The sequence below is a fragment of the Protobothrops mucrosquamatus genome, unplaced genomic scaffold (genome assembly GCF_001527695.2).
Source record: "Protobothrops mucrosquamatus isolate PMUCROS unplaced genomic scaffold, P.Mucros_1.0 scaffold1015, whole genome shotgun sequence".
Classification (NCBI taxonomy): domain Eukaryota; kingdom Metazoa; phylum Chordata; class Lepidosauria; order Squamata; family Viperidae; genus Protobothrops; species Protobothrops mucrosquamatus.
This window is the reverse complement of record NW_015387251.1, coordinates 309,960-321,184: the sequence shown is the minus strand read 5'-3', so window position 1 is coordinate 321,184 and position 11,225 is coordinate 309,960. Positions and strand designations below refer to the sequence as shown.

At 47.0% G+C, this 11,225-nt stretch overlaps 1 protein-coding gene across 1 annotated transcript in view; it reads left to right on the top strand.

Moving 5' to 3' along the window:
- LOC107290960 (chromobox protein homolog 8) overlaps positions 1-1,815 on the top strand; it is a 6,299-nt gene extending 4,484 nt beyond the window's left edge. The window contains exons 3-6 of the mRNA XM_015819904.1: positions 8-132; positions 355-420; positions 545-611; positions 875-1,815. Of these exons, the coding sequence (XP_015675390.1) occupies positions 8-132; positions 355-420; positions 545-611; positions 875-1,711 (1,095 nt within the window). The 3' untranslated portion in view covers positions 1,712-1,815. The remainder of the gene's footprint in view (positions 1-7; positions 133-354; positions 421-544; positions 612-874) is intronic.
- Positions 1,816-11,225: the final 9,410 nt, after the last annotated feature.

The following is an 11,225-nucleotide window of genomic DNA, read 5'->3' as shown; positions in this document are numbered from 1 at the left end:
TTTTTAGAGCGAGTACGTTGTAACGCCGTTTATTTTGTACGCTCTCCTGAAATGCGGGCTCATTTGTTTCTTCTTGACACAACTGCAGGGTCGTATGGAATATCTGGTGAAATGGAAAGGCTGGTCTCAGAAGTAAGTAGACCTCAGTGCAGTCTAATGTAGATTGGTAGCAAAAATTGCAGTAGGACTGGAGATAATGCTTTGTTGAGTAGACAGAGGGACACTATTTCCCCCCCCCCTCCAGAAAGCTTACCTTCCACTGCTGTGTTTTGGAAGATGAGGGGGAAATTATTTTCTTTTTCTTTCTCTTTTTTCCCCTCCCTCTCTGTTTGACTTTCTTTTACTTTTTCCTAGGTACAGCACCTGGGAACCAGAGGAAAACATTCTAGATGCCCGCCTGCTGGCTGCTTTTGAGGAAAGGTATGTCTGTTTGAGGAAACCTACATCTTTATTAGAGCCATAACACTGTGTTTCAGAGCACCATTAAACCATTCTGTGTCCTTACCATGCCTGCATTTATTTTTTTCTTAAAAACCACATTTAGGGAAAGAGAAATGGAACTTTATGGTCCTAAGAAACGTGGCCCCAAACCCAAAACCTTCCTTTTAAAGGTAAGAAAGACAAGTACAAAGAGCCATGGTTTTTTTTTCTTTGAGTTTCTGCTGTGATCATAATAGAAAATGCAACTTCTTTTTCTTAATTAAAAGGCCACATTTTGAAGAACCAGCTTCTTTTCTGCTCTGTCTCTGGGTTGTGTGTGTGGATGTGTGTGTGTTTGAGTGCGGGGAGGGGGCTCACTCTGCCTTTAAGCTGTGTTGACAACATTGTTGGAGCACAGGACTAAAGAAGTGTAGTTGCTTTCACTCTTTTACAGGCCCAGGCCAAAGCCAAAGCCAAAACATATGAATTCCGTAGTGACTCTGCTAGGGGCCTCCGGGTACCTTATCCTGGACGATCTCCCCAGGAACTCAGCTCTACTTCCCGGGCTAGAGAAGGACTGAGACAAATTCCGCTGCCTCCTCAAAGCAGCCCCACCACCTCTATCCCCAATATGCCTCGAATGGAGCCCATCCAGGAAAACAGGGTTGGGGCAGAGGAAGACCGATCTGAAGGCGCCTTTAAAAAGCGAGGTCCAAAGCCCAGGAAAGACCTACCTGAAATGGCAGAGGTTGCCTCAAAGCGGAAATCAATGGAGCCTGGCGACAAGATGGTGGTGGACTACCTAAAAGCCAGAAAATTGGAAGAGGCAGCAAACTCTGGGACAGCAAAATTCAGTTCAGGACACAGTGTTATCCAGTTAGCCAGGAGACGGGAGCCTGAGTTACCCAGTGCTGTTCCCAACCCAAGGGCAGAAGCTGGCATGAAGCTGGGTGCACCTGAGACTTACCCTCCTAGACTGACCAAGCACAGGGCGGATTTCCTGGATTCCAAAGGGCAAAGTGGTTTGGACTTGGGGGCTTCTAAGATCTTGCACAGCTCTGCAAACCAAGGCAGCTTATATCGAGATGGCCTAGGGACGCAGGCTGGCAGGCCTTCCCTCATCGCCCGCATCCCTGTCTCCCGGATCCTGGGTGACCCAGAAGAAGAACCTTGGAGCCCATCTCTCAACAATTTGGAGAAAGTAGTAGTGACTGATGTGACATCCAATTTTTTGACAGTAACCATCAAGGAGAGCAGCACAGACCAAGGGTTCTTTAAAGAAAAGCGGTGAATTCCTCCAGAGAAGAAAAGTCATTGAAAAGCTTTGGATAGAGGTCGGCTGAATTGGGATTTTTTTTTTAAACTTTTATTTTTAAACTTTTTTTGGACAGGCTTGCTTTTCAAATATCTGTCCTTAATTCTGTTCTTTATCTCTCCCTCCCCACCCCAACCTTGCCACCTTGCCACCAATTTCAGTTTTGTTTGGAAAAATTATCTCTAGAGTTATATTTTCTATTAGATGTAAATATGTTATTTAAAGAAAAATACATATATATATATCTATATACATACATATAAATATATATATTTCAACTCTTAAGTTGTTTGTTGCTTTTTTTTTTAATTTAAGGCCTTTGAAGAAGGATATTAAAACAGAAAAGTGATGCATCTCTTGCCTCAACTGCAAGAGCTGGTGTAGATAATGAATGATCCTGTTAGTCAATCATAATACTTTGATTTAATTTTCCCCCCCAATTATTTCTCCCTTCCTTCCCACAAATACGTTGACTGAAAATATGGAGATATTATATTCATCTGGGGACTGAAAAAGCTCCAGGTTTTTTTTTTTTAATTGCTATACTATAAGGTGTTGCTTTGTACAATCAAGTGTGCTGTATACACAACTGTTCTGGCTGGACAGCTGAAGTAAGCACTTGACTTTACAGTATTGTCTTGCTTTGTTTTGCTCCAGTTGAAAAAAAAAAGTTGTTGTTCTAAAAAGTGTCCATTAAAAAACAGTTGAAATATGTTTTAGCAAAGAAGTATTAACTTGAATACCTTTTCTTGCAAGGGAGAAGGGGATGTGTAAGATTTTTTTTTAAAGTGTAGCTGCTGTTATGCACTTTAATATGACTGTCATAGAGGGAAAGTGGGAGTAGTAGAGGAAATTGAGCTGATAGTTTTAATTTTGATTTTTTTCCCCCTCCTGATCTTTTCCTTGCTCACTCCAATAAGAAAATCTGTTTACATTCCTTACATGCCAGAAAGTTGGGAGGGAAGCATCTGACTGGTCATATTCTCAGTGTTCCTGCTGTTATTTTGAAAGTAGATTTTCCAGCTTCCCCCAGTGTTTGTAGCTCATTTATAGGCTATTAGATTAAGGTGTGGCATAAAATCATTATGTTCTTCATTACATTCTCAATTTCTGATGAAGGATGATACATTGACAACTTCCCATGTAATGGAGTTGGGAAAGATCAGTTTCAGAGTGAGCTGTTTTTATAGCTGAATTTCTTTCATTTTTTTTTAGAAAGAAGCATCTGTTCTGATCCCCCTCCCCCTCCCCCAGTTTCTAAGCCAAGTGATTAAAAAAATGCTTGTCCACTTTAAGCAAACATTTAAACCATTTTTCTGCTCCCTTGAAGATGAACTCTGCTTAACTTTTCAAGAAAGGGGTTTGGTTGTGCTTTATTCTGTAAAGCTCCTGATTAAGAGGGAACCTGCAGAGGAAATTGGGGGAAGGGTCTTTTCCTTGGCTTTTAGCAGGTGCTGGGGTATTCCAATAGATATTGATTTAAGCATCTTTTGTTGGTTCAAAAAGCACAAATCTGCCTCACAGCCCCTAAGGGCCTAGCAAGGGGATGTGTTGACTTCTCTGTTCTTTTTCTGAATGGCTGATTCACTGGGCCCTTTTAACACACTTTCTAATTGGAGGAGTGAACAGGGCATGAAACTCTATGTGTGGCCTAATGAGAAAAGACCCTGAGAAAATCAGGTGAATGTTGCAAGAAGCAGAAAAGCCCAGGTCATTTCTGGGCTCTGCTAGAAATAATGTTTCTTTGCCCACCTATCTCCTCCTGCTTATTGGAGGTGGGATTTCTCCCAACAAAATCAATATGGGCATTTTCTTTAGATTATGCTGAAGAAGTAAGCCAGCTTCATTTTTGTTTCTCTTCTCTTCTCCCTCCCTTTCTTATTTAAAGGAAAACTGATATTTTAAATTCCAGTCAGCTCAAAGCATTTATGTAGCTCTGCAAATCTGTTGAGTTCAACCAGGGGTGAGGAAGCAGGTCAGCATATGTGTCTGTTGACAGTGATTCCATATAGTTTAGAGCTGGAGTGGGGAAGAGGGGAGAGTGCCTAGGAGGTATATTTCCTGGGTAGAAACAATCTTAAGTGCTCTCTCTACTTCCTTGGGTGTCAAAGGTGGTATATGCCCCCTGTGATGTGGGTTTCTAGAGGCACACACATGGGTATATAAAAGCTAGACCGACATGTGAGTGTATCTGTCTATGTACATAGTTACATTTATTGAATGTATGTGGGTGTGAGTTATTTAATTCTCTTTTAAGATTTGTAAAAGGAAAAACAAACATTATTGAACTGGCCTCACAGTCTCATAAGTGAAGCTTAAGTAGGTGTCTTCTGCAAATGTGGAATGTTTAATACAGTACCTGCTTTTTTGTGAATTGAAATATATATAATTCTTTGTAAATAGAGACTTGGCTTTGTTTCTTTTGTTGCTCTCTGAGGTAAAAGACTCCTCGTGATTCACAGTTCTGGGGGGTCACCCTATCTTGCTCTGCTAAGAGGCTTGTGGGAAAAGAGCACATAGCTGCATCCAACAGTTCCTCTGATCTGAAGCTGGGCCCATTTCCCGAGTGAGGTGCTAAAATTGGGGAAAGATGGTGCTACCCCCTTGCCCTAACCAGCTGCTCAACACACAACCGAAAGGGGAGCCTTTTTGAGGCACTTCATGCTTGACCAAAATTCTGGTAGTGTAGACCAGGAATCTGACCTTGATAGCTCTCCTACTGGATGGCTGAGAAACTGAAATAAAGAACCCTTCCCTGGGAATATCATTATGTTGCTGGCCTCTATCATTTTTGCCTAATAATGGATGTCCTTGGGCTCCAAGCTTCTTTCTCTTGGGGCATTCATCAAATGAGGTCCTAAGTAGTTGAAGCTTATAAGGGGGAGCAGTATCTATCACCAAGTTATGAATGGAAGCTGGATCTAAACAAGCGTAATCTGGTGGCTCAGTGGTTAGAATGCAGTACTGCAGGCTAACTCTACACACAGCCTGGAGTTTGATCCTGGTGGGCTCAAAGTTGACTCACCCTTCCATCCTTCCGAGTTCGGTAAAATGAGGACCCAGATTGTTGGGGGCCAGAGGCTGATTCGGTAAACAGCTTAGAGAGGGCTGTAAAGCACTGTGAAGTGGTGTATAAGTCTAAGCGCTATTGCTATTGCAGTTACTCTAATTGAGCATGAATCAATCTATTTTCAGATGGTTAATTAGTTTTACAATGTTGCTAATCTGAGTGGGAGGCCAGCCCTGCCCAGGACGTTACAGAAATTCAGTTACTCCTATTGTCTTCAAGTGAACTCAACAGCCTTTGTATCTTTTACCTGGGAAATAATTAGTAAAACAATTTAATAGGACTACCCAAGCAGAGGGTTGTCAGGCTCCTTAAGGAATTGCGATGATCCAGAACCCCAAATTTCACTAATAAAAGCCATAAAGGCTGTAAAGCAAAGGGCCTTTTATGGCTTCGATTCCATGTCTTCCTTTGCGATCTTTGAGATCAAACTAAAAGGCCAGGAGAGGAAAACAGGCAGATTTGAATTTAACTCAAATAAAACACAGGGCTCCTTTCCCCTTTTCGGTTGGGCCCGCAGAGTTAGCCTACCCGCGGCTTCTTTGTGATCAGAAATCCTAATCCCGGAGAGAAATTCTTGGAAGTGTCAACAACGAAAGCCACGTTTCATGGTTTTTTTAAACGTAGCCTTCCGTCTTTCTCCTCTAGCTTTAACACCTTTACGAATATAACCCTTTGGAAGTAATAATTTGCCGCGGCCTTCGTGGCCACGCACTTTCTCAGGTCTTGGCAGTTTGGCGTTGCGTGGCAGCGCGGAGAGTTTGGAGATCCGTAAAAGTGGCGAGTCCGGGAAGGCTGCGAGACCCAGAAGCGACGGAGGCGTTCTGGGAGACAAGCTAGCGCGCCCGCGCCCTTCGTGGGAAGAGGGGGACCATATAGGGCGCCTGGGTGATCTGTGGCGGGCTGTGGAGGTGGTAGGTGGCCCAGTGGGCAGGGCGGAGCGGGACGGGGGTGGGGGGCAGTTTTGGGGCACTCGGTCTCTAAAAGGTTCGCCATCACTGCACTATTGGAAGACCTAAAAGGCCACATTGGGGAAGATCCTCCTGGGAAAAAAAATCTATATTATTGCTAAGAGTCAACAATGACTTGATGTCATATCGTCAATGCTGGAAAAGGTGGAAGGAAAGAGAAGGGGACAACCAGCAGCCACATATAGGGCGCCCCGCGATTAGAAACAATGCCAATCCTTGACCCGAAAGGGGGCTGAGCGGCTGGTTTCGCACAACCGCTAAGCTTGGCTCTAAAAGACGGGTTTGCGGGTCATAATCCCTGATTTAAGGTTCGTCTGGCACGCCCCCCCAAACACAATTCGGGTAGAAACCGAAAGGTCGAGTTCACGCAAAGTGCCAAGGCCAGGGCATGCCCACCAGAAAGGGAAGCCCAAGCTCCATTTCAACTGACCCTAAGGCGCAACTCACCCTAGTCTCAGAGGCCAAGTACTTTCTTTGCGTGGCCCTCCCAGGCGCCAGGAGAAGAGTCAGTGGGGCACATTATCTTAATCTGGAGTAAATCAGGTTCAACCGCAGCTAGTTGACTACAGGAGTGGAAACAGCGACCGCCACCGCCTTCCCAACGTGGGCCACGGACTTCCCAGGGTAAAGGTGGGTCTTAACGATTCAATCGCGGCACCGCCATCGATTTAGTCCCCGGCTCAACGAATACCGCGGAAGGCCGTCAACGTGGACTAGCAAGCATCAAGACTCCTCCCCATTTATTGCAAAGGGACTCTCCGCACCCCACGCGGGAAATTTGACTTTTAACTCCTTGTTGCCGCCCCTGCTCCAGCCGGGGATCCTAAAGATCGACCCCCAGCGAATCTCTTTTCTCTCGTTAACACGCCAAGGAGGAGGGCAAGGCGTCGGGTCTGTGGTGGGGAGGCAGATTTTCTTTCTTTCTTTCTTTCTTTCTTTCTTTCTTTCTTTCTTTCTTTCTTTCTTTCTTTCTTTCTTTCTTTCTTTCTTTCTTTCTTTCTTTCTTTCTTTCTTTCTTTCTTCCTTCCTTCCTTTCTTTCCGGGCACCTCTCCCTTCTCCGGATTCTGCGCCAACCTAATTATTGTTATTCTGGCGCGTTTTCAGTCTGGTGCGTGTACACGTGCGCGCGCGCGCGTGTGTCATCAAGTAGGCAATTAGCGAGTCCAGAAACACTGGTTGGTTGGGTAGGTGGTTGGTTGGGTGGGGTTGCTTCCCTCGCCTTGCAAAGCGTCGCGTGGTCCTGGAAGGGAAGAGCCGGCTCTTGGAGCGACGAGCCCAGGGTTTCTCTCCTCCTCCTCTCCCCCCTCCAGACCAGCAGCGCGGGGGCAGAGCAGGAGGTTCCTCCCCTCCCATTAGAGGAAGAGGAAGAGGTTGAAAAGAGCCTGGGCGGCGACTGGAGCCGGTGTTTCCAGTGTCTCCTGGACGGCTTGCCCCGATTTCGCCACCCGACGTCCGGGGCGGCGGCTGCTGCTGCGAACGGGAGGAGGGCAAGGCGAAAGCTCTTTGGGAGACCGTAACTTTTGCACCCGCGCCCTTTTTTCTTTTCCCAAGAAGACAGCCGGCCAAACTGGCAAAACAGACCGCTGCGTGTTTTACTAAGGAAGTGAACGCCGTCCTGTTGCATTCCGCTTACTCCCCACTCACTAGGCGTTGCTTTACGGCCTCGGCGGGTAATTTCTAAGGCAGCCTTTCTCCCAGATCTGTTGGTGGTGACTCTGGCTTAGCAATGCTGCCAGTTAAAAGTTTTAAAACACTTCGCGCGATTTGTCAGGCCGAGGAAGGCCGCTCTAAGAAGAGACTCGGCTTAAGCGAACTTTCAAAAAGCACCTTACGAGGTTTGCAAAAAGCCTTAACGCCCAAAATGTGTGCGTGGAACGTGCGGTGAATAGCGGTTGCTAGTTTACAGGTTCCTAAAAGGCGTCCTTACAATTGACATAAAGAAGGGGGGGGGGCCCTCGGCCCAGAGACGGAGCCTTAGTAAGCAGCTCCTCTTGTCTCCAGCAGGCAGGTTAAACTCTTGCCCGGGAAAAACTGCAGAAGTGGACTGTGAAATTAATTAGTTGGTCCGGGTTGGGACGAGATCAGAATCTTTCCACTCCTCTCCCCGACCTCATAGACGCCGCTTTCCCTAACCAAAGTCAGGGAGACATCATCTTCTCCCCCCCCCCGCCGCCGCCCTTCGGGAGATCGAAGCTCGGCGATCCTGAATTTGAAGGCGAGTGCTTTCAGGGTGATGGGCGCATCCTGGGAAGGGGAATCGCCGCTTCTCACAACCTTCACTCTACCCGCAAGCCTTTATATTCCCGCATACACGCGCCTCGCGGTGACTAATGCCAGATATCCTAAGGTCTTCTCTCCCTACTGGGGAGCTGGGAGCGGCGCGGCTAAGCGGCCAGGCGCAAAGAGTAGTCAAGCTGTCAAAAAACCCCTCTGCTTAAACCAGTCCTGGCCAGTGGTCCGTTGCCAACGGAAGTTTTACAGCCTGGTAGCGGATGAACTTTCTTAAGAGTTATTGGGAATGGGGAGCCCTTTGGTTACCGTTCAATAAAACGCTAGGCGGCCGGTCTCGAAAAACTTAACTGGCTCCGATCTACTTGATCCTTGGAATGGGAGACTACCAGGAAATCTCAGAATTATAGCTGAACCTGGGAGGTTAGAAAAATGGATTGCCAAGAGATTTATTGGTGTGTTCATGAAGTCAAGAGAATAGCTTGGCTCAACCAGTTTGCGCAGAAGACTGTACCCAGACAATGACTTATACTTCTTAGTATGTATGTGCCTGCCTTCGAAACCAGCTTTCCTTTACCCCCTCACCGTTTAACTTTTGGATTAAAAGCATACCCCTTCCCACTCCAAGTGGATCCCTTTGGTCTCTTTTGCACCAAGTCGAAAGTGGTGGCAGAGACTCTAGAACACTTTCTATCTTGACTTTCCAGACAGATTTGCTCTGGATTTAACAAGAAGGACAAATACGTAAGAGGCAAGACATGAAATATCTGTTTGACTAAGAAGGAATGGAAAAGTAAGGAATGGCTGGGGAGACCGAGAAAGGGATGGACAGAAGCCCATCTTAAAGGGGACTCCTTAGAGGTAACAGGTAAAATCCGTCTGGGGGCAAATTAGACTCCACAAGATTTCATGAGCAGATCCATCCGATTTTCTTGGCAACAATAGGGAGGGGATCGTCCGTTTTTTTTTAATTGCCCTGTGGAACTGATAGATGTGGGATTTCATGGTGACCTCCCATCCCGCTATGAACCAGGTTTGTTTCTGCTTTTCAGGATCAGTGAAGGTCTTAGAAGACAGGACCTCTGGACAACTTCTCAGAAAAAAGAACGGGAAAAGAAAGCCCAGCGTGGAGGCTCCAGGGAAATGGACCCTGGGCATGTTCTCTAGAGAGTCCGCAAGGCAAATGTGGTCCTGTCTGGCCAGCGCTAAGGGAAGGCGAAAGCGATGCAACTCCCCGAAAACAGAGTCTCTATAATGAAGTCAAAGGTGCCTCATCTGGGCCACCCCCAACTCCGTCTCGAAAGTTCCATCGGGCAGGGCCAGAGTTCAGCTGGTTAATCTGGAGAAAGTGAACCAATCAATCAAGAATAGAAAAGCGCCCTTGATCCTTGAAAAACAAGGAGCATGAGTCTGGCAACCAGGGCTGGCTTCGCTGGGTGTGGAGTCCCAGCGAAAGCTCTTCGCCACCCGACGTTAATATTTTTTTCAGAATGAAAGACTCCCAAGCTCAGACGACCGCAGGCACGTTTATTCGTAAGCAACTATTCTTAGCTGTGGCTAAATATAGTTCGATTTGTGAGAGTGTCCTTCAAATATGAACGGACCACGGGAGAACCGTTCACGGTTTACAACAGCCAACGACGATCGGTGCCCATTATCTTCTTAGCGATCGTTATGCTGGACGCTACTACTTCGCTCGGGGTTAATCTGAATGAATGAACCTGCCTAACTTTTGTAAAGCGAAGGGGTCCTTTGTTGGGCAGTTCTTCCGCCAACCTAGTGAGCTTTTTCCCCTCGCTCTAAGGCCTTCTTTTGGTTTTCAGGACATCCTTTCCTCCCTGCCGCCCTCTGTTTGCGCCCCGAGAGGGCTGTCCAGGATTCCCCCTAGAGAGGACTTAAAGCAGCTTCAGCCTTTTTTTTTTTTTTTTAGGACGGCTGGATTGCGACCAACGTCTGCCACGAAACAGCGCCCCCCAGCTGTAAAAGGAGAAGTGAGCGATCAGGTTTTCCTACTACTCGGTCCTGATATCGCTTCCAAAACGATTACAGTTCTAATGGCGAAGGAACGGGAGACACGCACCCCAAGTTTTGCTACGGACGGGGAGGAGGACACAGACAAAAACCGCGCTTCCTCCAACCCGGCCGCTCTCCAGAGGGACCGCAATGCAACTCCCAGAATCCCCCGGTCCCTCTGCTTAAGCTCGGAGTGTCCGACGCTAACGGTCTGCAGTCCCTGGCTGAGATCACACACACAACTGCCAGAAAGCCCGGAGGTGCAGACTCCAGGTCCTTGAAGGAAGCGACGGAGCCTCCTTTGCAAAACCTTCCACGCGAGCGACGCGTCATTGTGTCCCCGGGGCTTAGTAAGCAAATCTTCTGGGAGATCCCAAAGCACCCAGAACGGCCCCAGCTCCTTGCGCGACGTGATTCTTCCTGATGGGAACGGGGAAAGGAAGACGAGGCGGAGGGAAGGATTGTGCTGCGTCCTGTGCCGGTGCCCACCCAGGGGGTAGTAGCACCCTGGGAAAAACCGAGTGGCTGCTGGGCACGCTGTGACTATCGGAGCCTCAGGCAGCTGACTGCCATAGCTGGGAGACTTCAGAAAACCCACATCGGGGTGTACCACCCTAAGATGGCCACTAGGGGTGACCTGATGGCGGAGCCCTACTACCGTACCAGGAAGTCAGGCTGGACTGGACCCACGCGACCGAAGGAAATCCTTCTAATGCCGACCTTAGCCAGGCAAGACTCGGGGAAACTGCTGACGAGGCAGGGACCTTGCATTTGGAGGAAAAGTGAAAAGCAGAACAAAGCTACTCCAGCTGGATTTATCAGTTCCGGATTCTAATTTTGCAGGAATGTTGCTCCATTGCACAGGAACATTTGAAGTCGATTAATCTAGCAGCATTTGAAGAGTCCTGGATTCAAGGCTTCATCATAGCCTATTTTAAGTTAAAGGCTACAATGATAGTGATTTCTTTGCCATTCTGGTTATCAGGGTTCTTAATTTTGCTACTTACGGTGTAATCAGCCTTCCAGAATCCAGTTGCTGTTATACATTTTCCAGCCAAAATTAGCCATGAAAAAGGAAACAGCCCAGCGTGTTAGAATGGGAAAATCCTTGTGGCAAGACGGGGGGCCAAACAAATAAAAAAATTAAAAAAATATTATTCTAAATAATTTGCACATATATTAACCCAGGAAAATGTACCGTAAGGAACT